This window comes from Coregonus lavaretus (assembly GCF_964263955.1).
Source record: "Coregonus lavaretus genome assembly, chromosome: 14".
NCBI lineage: Eukaryota > Metazoa > Chordata > Actinopteri > Salmoniformes > Salmonidae > Coregonus > Coregonus lavaretus.
This window is the reverse complement of record NC_140001.1, coordinates 21,133,000-21,153,912: the sequence shown is the minus strand read 5'-3', so window position 1 is coordinate 21,153,912 and position 20,913 is coordinate 21,133,000. Positions and strand designations below refer to the sequence as shown.

Here is a 20,913-nt window from a genome sequence, read left to right as displayed (position 1 = left end):
ATGCTCATATATGCAGCGCAATATTAGGAACGCAATAAATAGAAACTACTCAGTGTAGTTTCTATTTAGTGGGATACTTAGTGTGATGGGGGGATTTTGGGAAGGCGTGTGCAGCTGTCTCTTTATCCATCATATTTTAGTCGAACAATTGTATTAGAATATCCTGCTATTTAATCTGTTCATATGCACAGATGCAAGAATTTCACAAAATTTTAACAAGCACAAATAAGGTTCTGGGCATTATTAGATCAGACTTAAACAGTATAATGATGGTGATGATGACACTTGTTAAATTGGTAATACTTGTGCAGCAATTAGATGTAATTCTTCCAATGAAAGCACTCAATAATGTCCTAGATGAGTACTTTAGTTGCTGGCTATTAATTATTTCTGCCTTGAACTACCAAGAAATCACGAGATAGGTATTTTGTCCTCTGACTATCTGTAGACATTAAGGGCAGAGCAATCAAACCCAGAGCAGCTGATGGCTTCCTGTGTCTGTCGCAGGTTAGCGTTTTTCTTCATGAATCTTGTTCTGGAGGCAGCTCTGCAGAGTGGTCACTAGCTGGCACAGACACAGTCATAACATCTGATTTTTAAACCTAACCTTAACCACACTGCTAACCCTAATGCCTAACATTAAATTAAGACCAAAAAGCAAATGTTTAGTTTTCATGAATTTTTACAGTATAGCCAATTTTGGCCTAAGGGGAAATCGCTAAATTCTGCCTACAGGACAAGACTCATGACAATAACTGACTGTAGTAAAGTGAAATATGTCCTAAATCATTATGAAAAATGTTTGCGTCATAACATGCCCCCCCCCCCCCCCATTCCCAAGGAGCCAGATGTCTTCCCCTTGCCCGTCTTCTCTAATGACACTGTCTGTACTATTCCTGACCATTCCCTCCCTACCACTCTCCAGTCCCACCCTCTCTGACTCTGGGTGCCCTTTGTAAGCAACCCTGTAAGCAAATGCCATCTGCCTCTCCATTGGCTTTGCCTGCCCCCTCTCTCTCCTGACCTTCCCTGTGCATATTCATGAGACTTCCTGTCGCCTTGTGTGTGCCTGTACAGCTGCTTGTTCCTGAGCGGTGTGTGGAGAGCGAGCGAGAGAGAGAGGGAGGGAGAGAGTCAGGGAGAGGGTGACGACAGAGTGAGCAGGGAACAGCAGCAGGGCTGGAGGCTTCAGCCATGTCAGTTTTCTCTACAACACTGGACAGACGATGAGAAGAGAGGAACCATGGCCTTGTCACTGAGTGCAGACGAAGAGGATTATGATTCAGAATCTGAACAGGTCAGAGAATAGAATGTTAACACCGACCACGTTGGGTTTCTAATCTGCATGCTGTTTTGTCTTTCTCAAGGGGGGGGGGGGGGGGCTTTAGACCAGTAATCCTGTGAGTAGAATGTATTTTCTCTCCCCACCTTCTATCTCTTTATTTTCTCTATCTCCACTCACTCGGCACCATAAGCAGGAATAGGGTAATCATTTGAATAGGGAATGGATGGAGAAGGGAAACATGGTTTGTTGTTTCAGTAAGAGAACTAATCCACTGGGCAAGAGATAGCTATTTAAGAGGTCATAGAGACACCTTCTCCTGTCCCTGGCTCATGTTGTTGTATCCAGACGACCTATCTCAGACCCTAGCAAGAAAATAATGAGCTGCTCACCAAAGTAGTTATTTCATCCCCATAATTGCTTGGCTTTAAATGTGATCCAGTATGAAAATGTATGCACTCACTAACTGTAAGTCGCTCTGGATAAGAGTGTCTGCTAAATGACTAAACATTTAAATAAAATCCAGAATCCTCTCACCTTTGGAACAAACCTTTCTCAACAAAAACCCTGAAGAAGACACATTGCCCCTCTCTGTTGCCTACTAGCTATTTGTCACACACTGAGCTGTCAGATTGTGTTCTTGGTCAAGTTACTGTGATCATGGAAAGGGATTGGTCATTGTGACTGGTATTTTTGTGTGAACAGTCAGGGTGTGGGAGAGTAGTGTAGGAGGCAGCATGACTATACATGTGAGGCCTTTCACTACACTTCACCTGAGGCTCAGTGTTGACTGTTTCTAAAACTAAAGTAAATAGATTACGCTAAATCAGGCCATGCCTGATGTAGCACCATTGTCACATTCAGGTCTAGCTCTCTTGACAGACATACTTATTCCTTCCATGTCTAACTATCTAGATCACTGAGAAAGAAAACTCATATCCTGTGAATTGTCCTTCATTGCTCATACTCACACCTCACCATGCTCTGTGCCTTTAAGAGGGCTGGAGGCAATGTTGTTTCGCAGGAACTGAACTGAACTGGGGAGGGGGATGGGGAGAGGGAACAATGAGCTGCTCTTACAGCGATTGACCGCTCTTAACTGTTTGGAGACTTTTCGTTGTAGGTTACCTTACAATAGTGCTGAGCTATTAACCGACATGTCGTTTTTTTTCGGTTATTAAACAACAGATTGACCGACATTGGTTAAATTACTTTAAACCCATTTAGGTCGGTTTTTTGTGAGCCCATTGCGCCGTTTCTCAAGGGAAATAAAATCCTTTAAGAGTGAAATCAAGTCAAGAACTATGCGGGACGCTGGGCTGAAGGGAGTTGTAGTGTTCATGAAGCAAATATTCAACGTGGTAATTAACTAGGTTTCCATCCAATTTGCGACATATTTTCATGAAAATATTCGAAAATCTGCATAAAACAATATGCACATTTTACCACCAGAGATGTTTCAATCAAACTGACTTTTTGCGGATAAAAGGCTCGGCGTCATGACGTAGCGCACATAAACATTACTTTTACCATTAGAATGAAACAGTTAAATGGGTTTCCATCGCATTTTCAACTCTACTGATGGTTTTGTATCAACTGTTGTTATATAGTAAATGTGACCACTCTGGTCATGGCACATGCGCTCTAGCCAACAGCTCGCAGATATAACCTACGTTATGGGATTATTATGGATAAGAGCGCTATTATTTGTATTTGTCAAACGGCAGCCAAGCATCGATCATCATGTCACCAGAATAAGACCCTCGATATTTATTGGAAAGGAACATCAAGATCGTCACCTTGCACATTCACCACCCTGTGAAGTTCATAATGTATAGACCCCTTTCTGTGTTTACAAACATTGCCACACGAGGGCAATCCGCGCAAGTTGGTGGCAGAACAAGGGGGAGTTCTAGAACGCCAGCAAAAATAGCCTCTCTTTACATGTTGTTTATGAGTGCATTTCACACAACTTTTGGATTATAATTTGATTGTAAGGCTCATATAAATGTCCTGCTTAAAATAATGTTTGTCATCATCGCAAATCAACTGCGTTATACTTTAAAAACACTTCAACTTCAACCACTAAAATGGCTCTTTGGCTAGCTTTTGCTACAGCCTATATCAATGAGCGTTAGCATTCTAGCTAACAACTGCTGCATCCAAATAGTTATTTTGCAAAGATCACAACCAAATATAATATTAGCGAATGTTCAATCAAGAACCATAACATAATTGTAACAGTATGAGAACCCCAACAAGTTATTCTGTTTAGAAGTAATAAAAACGTAAATGTTGAATGGGCGCAGATGGCGATAGCTTTCTTACTGCCGCTGGGAAAGGGTATATTCCAGCTGTAGCCTAATAAACTGCATGCTTTCCCAAGTCGTAGTGGGAGGACCACACAACATATTTACATTTACGTCATTTAGCAGACGCTCTTATCCAGAGCGACTTACATTATTTTTTATACCCCCGTGGGAATCGAACCCACAACCCTGGCGTTGCAAACGCCATGCCCTACCAACTGAGCTACATCCCTGCCGGCCATTCCCTCCCCTACCCTAGATGACGCTGGGCCAATTGTGCGCCGCCCCATTGGTCTCCCGGTCACGGCCGGCTACGACAGCCTGGATTCGAACCAGGATCTCTAGTGGCACAGCTAGCACTGCGATGCAGTGCCTTAGACCACTGCGCCACTCGGGAGTGACTCCAAGTTTACTTAGATATGATGGTATGATGGTTATTATATCAATATTTGTGCATAAAGGCGTTTCGCCGATATTTCTCAGTATCGGATACACTTTTAAGCCTGCTACGTTAGGTTAGATAAACACAGACCGCATAGACCTTGAGAGAGGAATGTACACAACACAACGATGAGAGGCACATAGACATTTCGTGAAAGTATGCCTTATCTACTTTGAAGAACTAGTCAAATGATTTCGTCAGACATCTCTGCAGTTTGAAATTTACTGGTGGGGGCTGGTCCCTCCCCTTGTACTGTAAAAAACACTGCATACCCTCCGCCCTCAGAATTAACTCAAAATAATGTTTACGACCACAAATAACGATAGCGACCCTGTGTTTATAAATATGGATATCGACTTTGCCACTTCAGCATGCTCTTGTGGCACAGTTGATGCCATGCAGGGTTATGGGCCAGAAGGTACCACCACCACGGACAAGCTCACTTACTCTGTTTGTTTCATTAGGCCTACACTACGATCAAAACCGGCTGCAGACATTGATCAGCTAGGGGGAAATCAGATTTTCAACATTTTGATGCCATATTTAATTTATAATGATATAAAATATCTGCAACAAATTTTCCCCAACAGGTTTCTGTGCCAATGAGTAAAGCCAGTGTATCTATGTATGCAGATGACTCAACACTATACACGTCAGCTACAACAGCGACTGAAATGACTGCAACACTTAACAAAGAGCTGCAGTTAGTTTCAGAATGGGTGGCAAGGAATAAGTTAGTCCTAAATATTTCAAGAACTACAATCATTGTATTTGGGACAAATCATTCACTAAATCTCAACTAAATCTTGTAATGAATAATGTGGAAATTGAGCAAGTTAAGGTGACTAAACTGCTTGGAGTAACCCTGGATTGTAAACTGTCATGGTCAAAACATATTGATACAACAGTAGCTAAGATGGGGAGAAGTCTGTCCATAATAAAGTGCTGCTCTGCCTTCCTAACAACAAGGCAGGTCCTACAGGCCCTAGTTTTGTCACACCTGGATTACTGTTCAGTAGTGTGGTCAGGTGCCACAAAGAGGGATTTAGGAAAATTTCAATTGGCTCAGAACAGGGCAGCACAGCTGGCCCTTAAAAGTACACGGAGAGCTAACATCAATTATATGCATATCAATCTCTCATGGCTCAAAGTGGAGGAGAGATTGACTTCATCACTACTTGTTTTTGTAAGAGGTGTTGACAAGCTGAATGTACTGAGCTGTCTGTTTAAACTATTAGCACACAGCTCGGACACCCATGCATACCCCACAAGACATGCCACCAGAGGCCTCTTCACAATCCCCAAGTCTTGAACAGACTATGGGAGGCACACAGTACTACATGGAACTCTATTCCACATCAGGTAACTGATGCAAGCAGTAGAATCAGATTTTTTTTTAAACAGGTAAAAATACACTTTATGGAACAGCAGGGACTGTGAAGAGACACACACAAAGGTACAGACACGCATATGCACACAAGCACTTGGCAGCAGCTAATGGGGATCCCTAATAAATACAAATAAAAAGACCGTCAATCTCGACAAACAGAAAATATATCCCTCCTACCTTGTAGGCCTACCCAGTGTCAAGCCAAACCTTCGATAATCTCTGAATGTCATTCAACTTTTTGGTGTTTTTTAACAGATGTCTCTTTCCATTCATCAAATGGCCGCGCTGCACAGTTTGGATTAATTAGATTTTTATTTGCCAGTAAAAAAAATTGTGCATATACAGTGAGGGGAAAAAAGTATTTGATCCCCTGCTGATTTTGTACGTTTGCCCACTGTCAAAGACATGATCAGTCTATAATTTTAATGGTAGGTTTATTTGAAGAGTGAGAGATAGAATTAAAAAAAAAAAATCCAGAAAAACGGATGTCAAAAATGTTATAAATTGATTTGCATTTTAATGAGGGAAATAAGTATTTGACCCCTCTGCAAAACATGACTTAGTACTTGGTGGCAAAACCCTTGTTGGCAATCAGAGGTCAGACGTTTCTTGTAGTTGGCTACCAGGTTTGCACACATCTCAGGAGGGGTTTTGTCCCACTCCTCTTTGCAGATCTTCTCCAAGTCATTAAGGTTTTGAGGCTGACGTTTGGCAACTCGAACCTTCAGCTCACTCCACAGATTTTCTATGGGATTGAGGTGGAGACTGGCTAGGCCACTCCAGGACCTTCATGTGCTTCTTCTTGAGCCACTCCTTTGTTGCCTTGGCCGTGTGTTTTGGGTCATTGTCATGCTGGAATACCCATCCACGACCCATTTTCAATGCCCTGGCTGAGGGAAGGAGGTTCTCACCCAAGATTTGACGGTACATGGCCCCGTCCATCGTCCCTTTGATGCAGTGAAGTTGTCCTGTCCCCTTAGCAGAAAAACACCCCCAAAGCATGTTTCCATCTCCATGTTTGACGGTGGGGATGGTGTTCTTGGGGTCATAGGCAGCATTCCTCCTCCTCCAAACACGGCGAGTTGAGTTGATGCCAAAGAGCTCGATTTTGGTCTCATCTGACCACAACACTTTCACACAGTTCTCCTCTGAATCATTCAGATGTTCATTGGCAAACTTCAGACGGGCCTGTATATGTGCTTTCTTGAGCAGGGGGACCTTGCGGGCACTGCAGGATTTCAGTCCTTCACGGCGTAGTGTGTTACCAATTGTTTTCTTGGTGACTATGGTCCCAGCTGCCTTGAGATCATTGACAAGATCCTTCCGTGTAGTGCATGCTTTCCAGAGTCTTAGTAGGAGGACCACACAACATACCATCACATGACTCCAGGTTTACTTAGATATTATGGTTATTATATCATATTATACAACGGGTGGGTCTAATCCTGAATGCTGATTTGTTAAAACAGCATTCCAGCCGGTGTCTATTCCACAAGTTACCACCGGCTAAATCTATGATGTGAAAATTTACTCTGTTCCATTTGGCTGCGCAATCCACTCTCATCAGCCCAGCCAAGCAATTTATAAACTTGATCTCCACTATAAAAAGCATCTAGACATTCTCACAATTCTTTTAGACTAACATTTTGTTTTCAACAGCGGAGATTTGTATAAACCTTGCTGTCTGTCTCTCCGACATTTGTAACATTGTTTCAATATTCAAATTCGATCTCCAGCTGTCCAATAGTAAAGAACTCGGGAGTCGGGACGAGACAGACAGGCAGGCAGCGTTTCTCAGCCAGTCAAAATCATGAATCAGCTGGCATCATTTTAAAGGATATATACAAATAAATGTCAATTGAAAAAAGGTAAAACGAAACGAAGTGCAGCTAGTTTGCAGTCTTTCCCGCTTCAGTTCGAAGTGATTGTGTTAGCTGTGTTGTTGGCTAGCTCCTCTGAACAACAGAGTCCTGACGAGCGAGCACATTTTCTATGCTAGGCGAAATCACGCCTCATTAGCTCATTGTTATGGATGTATCCAAGTAAATATTGGCACGGTTTGCAAAATGGCTTGACAAAATATAATTCCAGCATCCTCAAAATGGCTTGACATTAACCAAGTTTCCATCCAACCTTTTTATTCGAGTCAAGTACATGTCGGATAAAAAAATGTAATGACAGTCCTGATGGAAACAGCAAATGTCAGTAAACTTTCCAAATGTCGACAAAAGAAAATACGCTAGCAAGGTGGGATCTTGTATTATGTGTGAAATGGCGGTTATTTAAGTGATAATGCCAGAGAAGCCAGTGTTTGGAGGATATATTGGCAAGGGTGTTGCAAACTGTGCCAATATATCCTCCAAACACCGGCTTCTCGAAAAAACACCTTGATATAGGTGAGGCGCATGCAAGCAGATGAGGAAATTTGGCTAGCATGGAAGACCTTATATAGTAAAACCTGCAAAAGAGCGAATGTAAATCAGGGGGAAAAATGCACTACACTCCTGTGCCCAATAAAACACCACCCTCCCCAAAGTTAGACAACTCTGCCCTATTTTGGACCAGCCCTAAATATTTTAATTTCATTATTTCATAATGCATTTAATGTAAAAAATTATAATTGAAAACCGTTATTTATTTTTAAATAATCGAACCAACCTCTAAAAGTACTAATCGCTCAGCACTACCCTACAAGTAGAAAATACCTGGTAGACCAGTGGGATCCAGGACCTTATGAAGGAAGATATAGGATTGGTTCGCTGAGCACTGGGCGGTACATGGCCCCGTCCATCGTCCCTTGCTCTTTCAGCTTGAATAACCAGATGAATGATGTGCTCCTCAGGGGTACGAGTAAGGAAGTGCAACGCATTAAACCCACTCACAGTCATTGTTTATGAAGTGGGTTATTTTGATCTTGTTCTTTTGGCACAGTTGTAGAGATGTCAGACTTCCCTCCCTTTTGTGTGGGCATCGCTGTGGTGTGCTGTGGTCCACTGAAGACAGGCAGAACGTGAACCCTGTGACTTCCTCCCACAGCACTGAGATCCACAGTAATACTGATCAGATATGGCCCCCATCTCGGCCTAGTGTTTTAGGGCCTCATCAAACCAACCTAACATTCCTAGCACATTAGTCAGCTAAGTTACAGTAAGTGCTGCTAAGCAGTCTGGAACTATTATAGGTCAAGATGCTTTTGTAAACAATCAACACATTTAGTGTTTCATAGGCCTGCTTTTGACTCAGACGACTTTAGTTTTTTAAAAAGACGATACAAATGTCTTAAAGATTGAATTTACGATTATTGAAAGAGGGGCATAGGAGGAGAATAGCCTGGCTGAGTGAGTACCTGTTCCCCTGACTCATGGATGTGTCATCCAGAGAGGATCACTCCTCATGTTTGCCACACTATTTACTGCTTTCTCCTGTAATTCAGTGGTTTCACATAAATGGCAAAGAAGACCATACTCACCCACTTGTTGGTTAAAACAAATAAAAGATAAACAAATTCATGCCCCCTTGGCAGAACAGATATTCGAAGAACGTCACTATTTTCACAACTCACATACACAGAACACTTTGTCAAGCATTCTGTCAGGCTAAAACACTGTTGCACAAATTACTTGAATATTTGGAGTAAGAGGGTATCAGCTACTTTACTCAAGATGAGTTTGTTTGAGAGGAAAATAGGTAATGTAGCACACATGGGTTTCTAGTAGTCCTACATTGATTGCTTTGGGGATTTGTTGTGTTGGATATGATGTTGTAGAGATTTTTGTTAAAAGGTCTCTAAAAAATCTGTTTGAGGAATTTCAACATTTTAAGACAATGACAGGAATGTGCCAATCACACTTGAATGTTGTGCAATGCTGATAGTCATAGCATTTGCAGCCTCAGCCCTCCTTCTGATGTCTTCTTCGTACACCTTTCCACACACTCCTTGGTTGAACAGATTTATTAGGAAAACCATCAGATTGTAGTCTGTTTCCCAATCCCAGTTGGATGTGGTGTCATCAACAACAGTGTATGCTTGAGAATCTCAGTTTGGATCTGGAAATATGCTTGAGGATGGCCAAAGATGAGACAAAGGTAAAATGTTATTATAACAACTCTCTCTCCAAACCTGAAGAAAAGCTTCCTGGTAAAGAATCTTCTTGTGGTATGTCTCCCCAGTGATATGTTATTCTGGTATTCATGAAGGAACACTTTGTTCTCAATGACCCTGCTCTAGTGTTTTTCTCTCTCTTTAAGCCCTCTGCAAGAATTCCATCTGCTTTTATAAGATGGAGGTTTGGTCCTTTAGTAGCTATATATGTTCCAGGAGGATGATTATGTAAGGGCTGTGACATGACAGTGTTTCTCAGTGTTGTGGATTAATCCTTAACTGAGGAGCATTGCCAGGTGGTAAGACATGTTTTGTGGACCTGTGTGTGTTGCTGTCTTGTGATTTTGTTTCTTTAATCTCACCACATAAACAGTGTTTTTAGTGCCAGTAAGAATAGCCTCCAGGGGAATGAATAACCCAATCTACAGTATCACATTTAACTCTGTGTTTTTCCAGCATGTCTCCTAGCGCCTGAAGCTATATGTGTACTTTATGGGAAAATAAAGTAACAGTTTTACTTCTGGAAGAGGAGCCATGAAAATGTTCAATTTTAAAACAATCATAACCCCTCCACAGCCCTCCCATTTAAAGCTAAAGTACAGTATGTCTCTGCTAGTTCTCATCTCCTTTCATTATTCTATTCAAATGGTTAGGAAAAGCAGGGGAACTGTGTTGCCAAGGAAACACTCGCCTCTGCAGCAAAAAATACATTCCTCAGTAATGGCGTAGGGAATATCTCATTTTTATTGTTCTGGTGGCTCTAGGCTCGGCTAAAGAGTATTTGAAATTATTATTTTTACCTGTGAACCTCTAACTATTTGTGGTGTCACGGGGTGGGAGAGAATATTTTTATTATATTGGACAGAGGTGGATTTACAGATTTGGCGTTTAGAGAGGTTCGAAAGGTACTGTATGTGGCTCGCAGCCGGTGGCCTCAGTACTGTTTCACTAGCTTTATAAACGTCAGGAGTAGACCATCCTAGATGTTTTGTGTTCAGTAATGAAGTAGAATGTAGGTTACTGTCTTGGGCAATAGTGTCCATTTGAATTGCCTTTATAAAGTAGTTTCCTAATGCTCAGGGTTGAATATTGATTGGGGAGGACCAGGGAGCCAATGACCGGACTCAAGAAGTCTACTTCCAGGGACAAGAGGTAATGGATGTTTTAACATAAATTTTATTATTTTTCTCTGCAGCAACGGGAAGCCAACCGGCCAAAGCCCAAAATGGGGACTTCAGCAGCGGTCAAGCTGCCATCCAATCGCAGTGCGTCTGGCGCCAGACGCAGGAGAACACGCTGCCGAAAGTGTGAGGCGTGCCTCCGAACCGAGTGTGGAGAATGTCACTTCTGTAAAGACATGAAGAAGTTTGGAGGACCAGGGCGCATGAAGCAATCCTGTATCATGAGGCAGTGCATTGCAGTGAGTAAAGCCATAGTAACCACACAGGCTTTTCATCATTCATACTATTTAGCAGATAGTTCAGTTAGCCAATATTGTCTTATCCAGTGCTACAGTGCTGTGCCACAAATGCAAAAGACTGCATTTGACATGAAAACCATAATGACAGGTTCACAGTTCAGGGTCTGAAAGAAGGGTCAGTGTAAGCGAGAACCAACCAGAAGTACAATGATACCGAGCGAGACCTCAGGAAGTTTTTGCAACAGTATGACTCATTCATGTGTAACATTTTCTTGATTATTTTGAGTCCATTCAGTGGATATTTGTTTACGGCTTGGCATTGTTGCCAATGTCTGTTAATGATTCTCCTAAAACAGGAAACAGACCAGTAGCAGCTTATCAACACTATTTGTGTCACTGAATGTGTTTTTGTGTTTGTCCTTTGCAGCCCGTCCTGCCCCACACAGCTGTGTGTGTGGTGTGCGGAGAAGCAGGGAAGGAGGACACATTGGAGGAGGACAAGTTCAGTGTCATGCTCATGGAGTGCTCCATCTGCAATGAGATTGTCCACCCCAACTGCTTAAAGGTGAGACAGGATGAGCATGTCGAGTCGTGACTGAACACGACCATGACTGAACACAAGGCCAAGCCTCCATCTGATGAGTTTGATGATTCATAATTTTTGTGAGTGAGATTCACCTGAATGTTTATGATACGGTTGAGTGATTCATATGCTTTGTGACACACAAGTGAGGGCAATATCCTGGAATGTTTGCCTTTGTACAAACGGCAGGTGATTCACTGTGTTTGACTGTCAAACTGTTTTACAAGGCAGCTTGATGAGTCATTGGTGTGGTGGGGACTTCCTGTTGTTGTTTGACACTGAACCACCTCATCACATTCCCTCCTCCAGCTTGACTTGCAGTAGGCTGTGTCCAGTTGAAATTACATGATGCTAGAATACCACTTTGCAGTGTTGTTGACATTGCCGGGTGGAGCCGGATGCAAATAAAATGTAAAGCGGCTCATGCACTCTTAGCAACCATTCTACCAAAGCATAACATGTCATAGCATGTCCTTGCTCGAACCTGTTCTAATGAAGGGAGGTTGTGATCTACATCAAATATTAGGAACACAGCCTTTGTATTTGTGGTATTCCAGGCACATAACACACTTGTGGTAAGGTATTTCTGAAGAATATTTATTTTTCATTTTGATAAGACTTTGTGAGTCTTTATATGTTAGAGGTTGTTGTTTGCTAGAGTTTCTCACTTTTTAAATGTGTCAGAAAATAAAGTGTTAAACTGCCTCACATAAAGAGGTCACAACAGTCACACTTTCAGTTCCCTGTTCATTTCTCTCTGTGGTGAACACATTGTACATTAGACTGACTCCCCTTCTGCCCTTCTCTTCTTAACTCTCTATTTTACTTCATGCTTTTCAGGTAAAAGATGCCTCTGGCGTGGTGAACGATGAACTTCCTAACTGTTGGGAATGTCCCAAATGCAACTATGCTGGGAAAACCGGAAAAGTGAGTACCTACAAATGTAGGATCTTAATTTGAGCCAGTTTGCTACAGCAGGAAAATAATCCTGCAGCAAAAGGATATGTGAATTATTATGTGGATTATATTTAATGGATATTTTGTAGGGGTTGATACATTTGAAATTATAAACTTCAGAAGCCTTTTTAAACATCAAATGCACTACAAGTTTAAAATGTCCTGCAACAGGGTGATCATACATCTATATATGAATGCATCATTTTGAGGTCTTACTGTAGGCAGCCTATCATAGAATACTATCTATTCTCAAGTTTATTAGCATTAATATGAAATGGATATTTCTGATTTTAGTTTACCCTTTCGCCAAAGATAAAGCACACACCAATTTTGTCATCTGATGTTGGATTAGGAAACAGTGCTGTGAACCACTCCAAATAATGTCTTTACTTTGTGGTTTCTTACTTCCTGTTCATCTACTTACTATATCACATGGTTCAATGCCTTGTTTCTGTTACACGGGAAGGAAACCAACACCTAATTCTCTAGAAGTGGCACCGTCACAGTCTAAGTAGTTTTTACAATGTCTGACTTGTTTCCATTGTGAAACAAGTACAGTAGCTCAGTTTGGTGACCCTGTCGTGATAGGCAAAATATATAAAGTTGTCTTCCCTGTTTTTCCACCTTTTGGTCTGCAAGCAAAAAAGGGGACCAGGATTCAAGTATGCGTCTAACCTCCCTGGCTCCCTGCTGAAGGAGCAGAAGGCAGTCAAGGAGGAGGGCGAGTCCACATCCACCTCTACGTCTACAGCCAAGAGGAAGCCTGAAGGGGATGAGACCCCCAGACACAGACCTGAGGAACGGGAGCCCCTCCACAGACACCCCCCTGTCCTGACCCCCAGCACCCTGCCTCGGCCCAGACCTGAGGACAAACTGAGGAAGAAGAGGAAGCTCTTCGACGATGATGAGGAAGAGGACTTCAGTGTGAGGAAGAAGGTAGAGAGACTGATTTCATAATGCAGTTTCTGTTTGTGTCTGTTAGTACAATGTTACTCATTGACTATGGATGGCCATTTTCATGCTGTGCCAAGCAACTCCTTTTGTAAAATGTTTGGATGTTGATATGTGCTCTGGTATCCATAGTTGAACATGCTCTCTAACTAAACCTCCCTCTCCCCCACAGGGAAAGTCAGATGAACCTCTGTTCCCCAAACTCCTTCATCAGATCAAGACTGAGGAGGAGGAAGTGGATGAGAAGGAGAAGGACTCTCTGTTCTGGCGAGGCCTGGAGAGGAGAGTGCGTTTAGGAGATACCGAGGACGAGGCAGAGGACAGGGATGACGAGGACACAAAGACAAACCTGCCAAGGCCTCCTCTCAAAACTCCTGTTCTAGACAGTGACCAGTCTCACTGCAGCTCTCCACAGGCTGGCCCCAGCAGCGAGGGGGGCAGTGAACCCCAGGAGAAGGGCCCACGCCCCAAAGCACGCCGCAAACGCCGTTTACCCAACAAGGAGCTGAGCAAAGAGCTGAGCAAAGCACTGAACCAGGAGATCCAGAAGACTGAGGACTGCCTAGCCAATGAGAACCGCCAGCCCCTCAAGGTGGAGCCAGAGAGTGAGAATGAGGAGCCCAAGAGGGGCTTCCGCATCGGCAGTGACCTGGGAGGGGAGCGCCCCCACCTCCGGACCAAGGAAATGAACGGCACCCCCTGGGAGCTGCGCCACTTCTACCCCAGCCAGATCACCCCTCTGGGCTTCAACAGGAGCTCCCCTGGTACCCGGCCCCTGCCCCCACGCTCCCCACCCAAGTGTGTCCAAATGGAGCGTCACGTCATCCGGCCACCCCCCATCAGCCCCCCGCCGGACAGACTGCCCCTGGTGGATGGGAAGACCCATGCGGTGCAGCGAGAGATCTGGATGAAGATCTTTGGACACTTCACACACAAGGAGCTGTGTGTCTGCATGTGTGTCTGCAAGACATGGAATAGATGGTTAGAGCTCTTTTACTATTCCCACTCAGATTTTTACTTTACATTAAGGGCCTATAAAACATAAATGAAAGATGCGTTATAAAAGTAGCTCTCACGAGCCAAACTGAGTCCCTGAAATTTGTGCACAATTGTGTATGTCATCCATTTCGTATGATGTGTTACGTCCTGTATATTTTTTTTTTAGGAATTCCAATTCGTAAAATATGTTACTAATTTGTAAGTGCTTAAGATCCCGTTCAATCTCTTTTAACACTCACATTCAAATATACTAATTATCTAGAACATAGTGAATTTTAGTCCAAGCCAGATAGTGACTGTGTATCTCTATTGTCTATTTCTGACAGGTGCTGTGATAAAAGACTGTGGACCAACATTGATCTGAACCGCTGTAAATCTATCACTCCCCTCATGCTGAGTGGCATCATCCGCAGACAGCCCCTCTCACTGGACCTCAGCTGGACCAACATCTCCAAGAAGCAGCTGGGCTGGCTAATTAACCGCTTACCAGGTACATACCAGGACCATGTGAACCTCTGATCTATGGGAGAGAAATATGTTTTGGCTAGACACTAGAGCAGGGGTGTCAAACTCATTTTAGCTCAGGGGCCACATGGAGGAAAATCTATTCCCAAGTGGGCCGGACCGGAAAAATCATGGTATATATAACTTAAAAACAACAACTTCAGATTGTTTTCTTTGTTTTAATACGATCAACATCCAACATAAAGCTGGAGCCTGAGGACAGTGTGTCCAAAATAGTACAAGCACAACATCACTATTAATCATAAAACACGTCAAGTTTATTTGAAAATTCTAAAGAAAAAGAACACACAAACACACAATGCCTCAGTGATTAACATAACTGTTTCACAGATCACAGAACTATATCAGGGTGTCATTTCTCAGGCAGAAATGTAGATAAAAATAATGAAATCCTGTTCCCCAAACAAGTGCAAGAACCACAGAGTCAAGAATAGGTTAAATATACAAATAAAATAAAATCAATTAAAAACAATAGCACATCAACATAAAAACATATAAACATAAATCTGAAAGCGTTGCTCAAACTCCCATAACAGTCCAGTTATTTTATCTTTGAACCGCTTCATGTCTGCCACATGTTGGGTCGCGCACACATTTTTCAGACAGGGGAAGTGAGCTGCATCACCACCGGCAAGTTGCGTCTCCCACAATGACAGCTTCAACTTGAAAGAACGTATGCTGTCATAATACTGCGTGACAACTTTGTTGCGCCCTTGCAGCTGTTTGTTCAAGTTATTGAGGTGCTCTGTAACATCCACCATAAATGCAAGGTCCGGCATCCATTCTGCGGAATGAAATTCTAACACTGGTTTGCCCTTTTCTTCCATGAACTGTTCAATTTCTTCTCGTAAATCAAAGAAACGCCTCAGCACAGCACCTCGGCTTCTGATTCAGGCTTCTGGATCGGATGAAATTAACAGTTTGGATGACCACCTTCATGACGTTATCCATCTTTAATGACTTGCAACACAAAGCCTCCTGGTGCAAAATACAGTGAAAAGTCAAAAAATCACGTCCTCCATTTGCAGATTGCACTTTCTCTCTGAACTTTGTCACAACGCCTGCTTTTTTCCCGATCATTGAGGGCGCACCATCTGTAGCCAGGCTGACAGCGCGGGACCAGTCCACTCCGACCCTGTCCAGCGCGCCGACGAGTGCGGTAAAAATATCAGCTGCTGTCGTTGTATCTGTCATCGGCACCAACTCCACGAACTCCTCGGTGACGGTCAATGTGTCATCAACTCCGCGGATGAAAAAATGGCCAGTTGTGCAACATCTGTAATGTCCGTGCTTTCATCAATTGCAACCGAAAACACAATAAATGACTTTACTTTTTGCTTCAACTGGCTGTCCAAATCCACTGAAAGATCGCAAATCCTGTCTGCAACTGTGTTTCTTGTCAGGCTGATATTTGCAAAAGCCTGCCGCTTTTCAGGGCACACAATCTCCGCTGCCTTCATCATGCATGTTTTTACAAATTCACCCTCACTAAATGGTTTTGAAGCCACTGCGATTTCATTAGCAATGAGGTAGCTAGCTTTCACTGCAGCGTCACTGATGTCTCGGCTGTGAGTAAACACAGACTGCTGTTTCTTCAGACCCGCCAACAGTTCATTCACCTTCTCTCATCTCCGCTGTCCTTGAAAGTTGTCATATTTGTCGGCATGAAGACTCACATAGTGGCGACGAAGGTTATATTCTTTCAGCACTGCAACATGCTCTGAACACACCAAACATACAGCTTTCCCATTCAATTCCGTGATTAAATAGGATGACCATTTTTCTTGGAACACTCTGCACTCTGCGTCCACTTTTCTCTTTTTTGACAGAGACATATTGGGGCAATGAGGGTGCCAAAGCACATAATGTTAAAAGTAGAAGCCGTAATAAATATCGCGGGCAAAACAAAGTAGCTCATTGGCTGCACGTGCTTGACCTACTTGCTCTGCCCCGGTATAAACAGTTTGCTTGCTTAACACAATTGCTATTGCGCCATCCAGTGGACGCAATTGGAACAGCAGTTTATTTTATTGAAAAATTGCAGCGCATTTTTATACTTAAATAAAAATAAAATATATATATTTTTTTCATTATTATTAATTTTTTTTAAATCATCTCGCGGGCCGGATTAAACCCGTTTGCGGGCCTGATCCGGCCCGCGGGCCGTATGTTTGACACCCCTGCACTAGAGACTGTCCACCCCTCTATGTGATTGTGTCTGTTGAAACCCTTCGGACACTACACCGCTCTGTGTCCTGCAGGTCTGCGGGTGTTGCTGCTCTCAGGGTGCTCGTGGGTGGCTGTATCTGCCCTCTGCACCTCTAGCTGCCCTCTGCTGCGCACCCTGGACGTGCAGTGGGTGGAGGGGCTCAAAGATGCCCAGATGAGGGACCTGCTCTCCCCACCGACCGACAACAGACCAGGTAACCACCGGCAACAAGAGGGGAGAGTTAGATGAAATTGACATGACTGTATTATAGCAGCCTCTGGTGGTTCTCCTGGGTGTGACAGGACTGGGAGGCTTTTCTTTCTAAAAACCCATTAGGCAGAAAATATGAGTGTATCTTAAAGGATGTTAACGAAAATGAATGAGATTACTCACCATGCTTGACTGCGAGATGGGAAATCACTCCTATTTTATTCCTGCTGTCCACCCTCAGGTCAGTTGGACAACCGCTGTAAGCTGAGGAACGTTTTGGACTTGTGTCTGGCCGGACTGGACATCACAGACACCTCTCTGCGTCTGATTATCAGACATATGCCGTTACTTTCCCGACTGGACCTGAGCTATTGCAACCACATCAACGACCAGTCGGTCAACCTGCTGACGGCCGCAGGGACAACAACCAGAGATTCCCTCACAGAGATCAACCTGTCAGGTAGGAACCCTCAGTCAGTCACACCACTCTCACAACCTCAGTATTAGCACTTGGGGCTAGAGTAATACAGCACCGCAGAGGATCATTTTATTTACTCTGCTATGTCACTTTTTTTTCTTCTTTTTTTACCTTCGGATGACAAAAATAAACTTTTGTTTTTACAGCTTTTTCTTTTGTTGTTACATGTACATTCTAAACACATTTTAGAATCATGCCACTTATTTTTTTTACAGTAGTTACATAGCAAGAATAAAGTAATTTGATATACATTACATCTGGATAGATAGTAATTATACATTGTCTTTTCAGTCATAACTATTATAGAACGAGCTATTTCACTTATTTTGTGTCTTCATATTAAAGAATATAGAATATGTATTTATTCTTTGTCTTATCTTGATTTTAGTTTTTTTATTTATTATAATTTGCAAGTCTTTGTTGCAGTTAGGCTTCATAATATTCAATCTGGCTCTCTACTTGTTTTCTCATGCCTGGCTCTGTTTTTGTCTCCCCCTCCAGTTTGTAATAGGGTGACAGACCATTCCCTTACCTTCTTCAAGCGCTGTGGAAGCATCTGTCACATTGACCTGCGCTATTGCAAACAGGTGACCAAGACTGCCTGTGAACAGTTCATAGCAGAGATGTCTGTGAGTGTACAGTTTGGACTCAAAGAGGACAAATTACTGCAGAAACTCAGCTAGACACTGACATTAAGGCCAAAATGTACACAGCAAAAAAGAACTACCCTTTTTACTAAATGGAGCAAGACAAGGTTTCCCCCATCAAGCCTGCACTGGTTGGTTTTGTATATTTATTTCCTCTTCATTGGAGAATCTACTGTATTAGATTTGTGAACGAACAATGTCACATTTTTGCATCAATGTCATTCTGGACGTTAAAGGGGAAGATGTACTGGACAGAAGGAGATGGGGAGGGAAAACAAAACATGCATGTGTTTATTTTTGTGTTAAGATTATACCCTTTTCAAAGGCTTGTGTTTGTTGCATTGAATTTGTTGGGGAATTTGTTTTCTATTACTTAGAAATGTTAAATGTTTAAAACATTAGATTTTTTTTTTTTATACAATAATAATTCACGCATTGGGCTAACAATTTAGGTTATAGTGAAACTCTATGTATGCAGTACCATACACACCCCAGATTTCAACTTATGAACAGTTTCCAGATAATTCTTAGAACTGAATATTGACCTACAGTACTTTAAATCAGTTTGCCTTGACACCGATGGTAATATATATTTTTGGATGCTGTGTTTTACCTGATATCATGTGCCAAATTCTGAAGGTGACATTACAAGTTAATGGTAGTTACTGACTTGGACTGGATTTACTTTAATACTTTACTTAAAACATGAACATAAGACAATTAGAAAATACATGTTTTAAATGTTTAAATAAGATTTAAATAAATGTTGCAAAGATGGTTAGGTTAATGAATATATCTTGAAATTAATCAGTCAATAAATATTGACATAAGGAATGTTAGTCAATGTATTTTTTAAATCTCTTAGTACCTTCTGCATTTTCCTCTGTTTCGTACATATTTCAATCTCATTGTGTTTCGCATGTTTTAGCACTCGAGCCCATAATGTGAGATTCTGTTTCGTACATATTTCAATCTCATTGTGTTTCGCATGTTTTAGCACTCGAGCCCATAATGTGAGATTCTGTCAAGTAATTGAATAATCCGCTTTAAAGGGACAATCCGCATTTGAAACAATAACAAAGCGTTACCCGCCTGTTTTGGTAAAAAGCTGAGGGCTGGGCCTGGAGAAATGTAATCACTCTCAAATTCGAAGACATATGGATGCAAGGACTGACCATCCATGATATCAAAATGATAGTTTTAACCACATTTTGAGGCTATACAGTTTGTTTACATTTGTTTACTAAAGCTCATGAGGCATTTGTAAGTTATATTAAAGAATCAATGAGAATATATAATTAATTTCTAAGTCCAAAAATGGGTGTAGCAACTGCAGACTGCCCCTTTACAAAACTGTTTCCACCAGTGCATACAGTAACAGTGGCCTCCACAGACTTGGCATGTTTCTATGAAAGAGCATTTGATTATCCGATTATTAATTCCAAGATTGACTTTATCTATTAATTTTGTATTTATTTATATTTGATAGTTATCATCCATAATTGTGGTTTTGTGCAAATAATGTAATTATAATTTGCCATTATCTGTTGTGACTGTGACCGACAATGTCACAAGTGAATGATGTTGGCCACCTTGACTACAGATGCACGATGTAGTTCATATTTGTAAATCTAAAATCAAGTGCGATGATTGTCATTAAAAGTATATTTCTCTGTATAACATATTTTTGACCCTCAGTTGTGGCCTTTTGATAGGGCACAGCAGAGTATTTCCTAAATGCCAGGGTAACTGGTGACCTCAGGTGGCTTAGCTTTCGATGAGCAGGAAATAACATTGGTATATGGACATATTTTTGGAACCTTCTCACCCAACTCAGGTGATGTATCAACCATGTTTTTTTGTTTTACATTCAGCGTTTGTCACATGGAAGCTGCTGTCTGCAGCTGTCCTCTCCTAGACAAAGGTATAATCTGGTAATCTAAACACTAGTTCACCCTACAGGATTGCTTTCATTTTCCTAAAGCATTTCCCTATTTATCAAATTGTTAATTTCATTTTTCAAAGGGGTGCCAAGAATGAGTGGTCTGGGCATCACCGCATACTAGACAAGTAGACAGTCTAATGTATTTAATAAAAATCTTTAATTGCCTAAATAAAAAGTTATACATTCCCAAATACAAAGACCAGACCTTGCACACTATTTGTTTAGCATACCCTTCCAAAGGGAAGTGCAACCTTCTCAGCTACTATAGGCGCTTGCATGTGACATTTTCTGAAATAGCAGCAACGTTGACTTTGAAACAGTACAGTGCTTAGTATTTTAAAAGGGCAGGAAAACGATCAGTATGGAAATAAGATCTCTAACCCAATGTCAGTGCCTATGTCAAATGGCACCCTATTCCCTGGCCTATATAGTGCACTACTTTTGACCAAAGCATCATAGGTTCT

The 20,913-nt window shown here is 42.0% G+C and overlaps 1 protein-coding gene across 1 annotated transcript; it reads left to right on the top strand.

Annotated features, from left to right (window-relative positions):
- The first annotated feature begins 1,102 nt into the window (after positions 1-1,102).
- LOC311141748 (lysine-specific demethylase 2B-like) lies at positions 1,103-20,188 on the top strand. Its single transcript, XM_084177182.1, has 10 exons — positions 1,103-1,297; positions 10,721-10,945; positions 11,373-11,510; positions 12,369-12,455; positions 13,125-13,421; positions 13,609-14,417; positions 14,762-14,925; positions 17,222-17,383; positions 17,621-17,839; positions 18,359-20,188. Exons 1-10 carry the CDS (start codon positions 1,244-1,246, stop codon positions 18,538-18,540), a joined length of 2,337 nt encoding a protein of 778 aa, XP_084033308.1. The 5' UTR covers positions 1,103-1,243; the 3' UTR covers positions 18,541-20,188.
- The last annotated feature ends 725 nt before the right edge of the window (positions 20,189-20,913 follow it).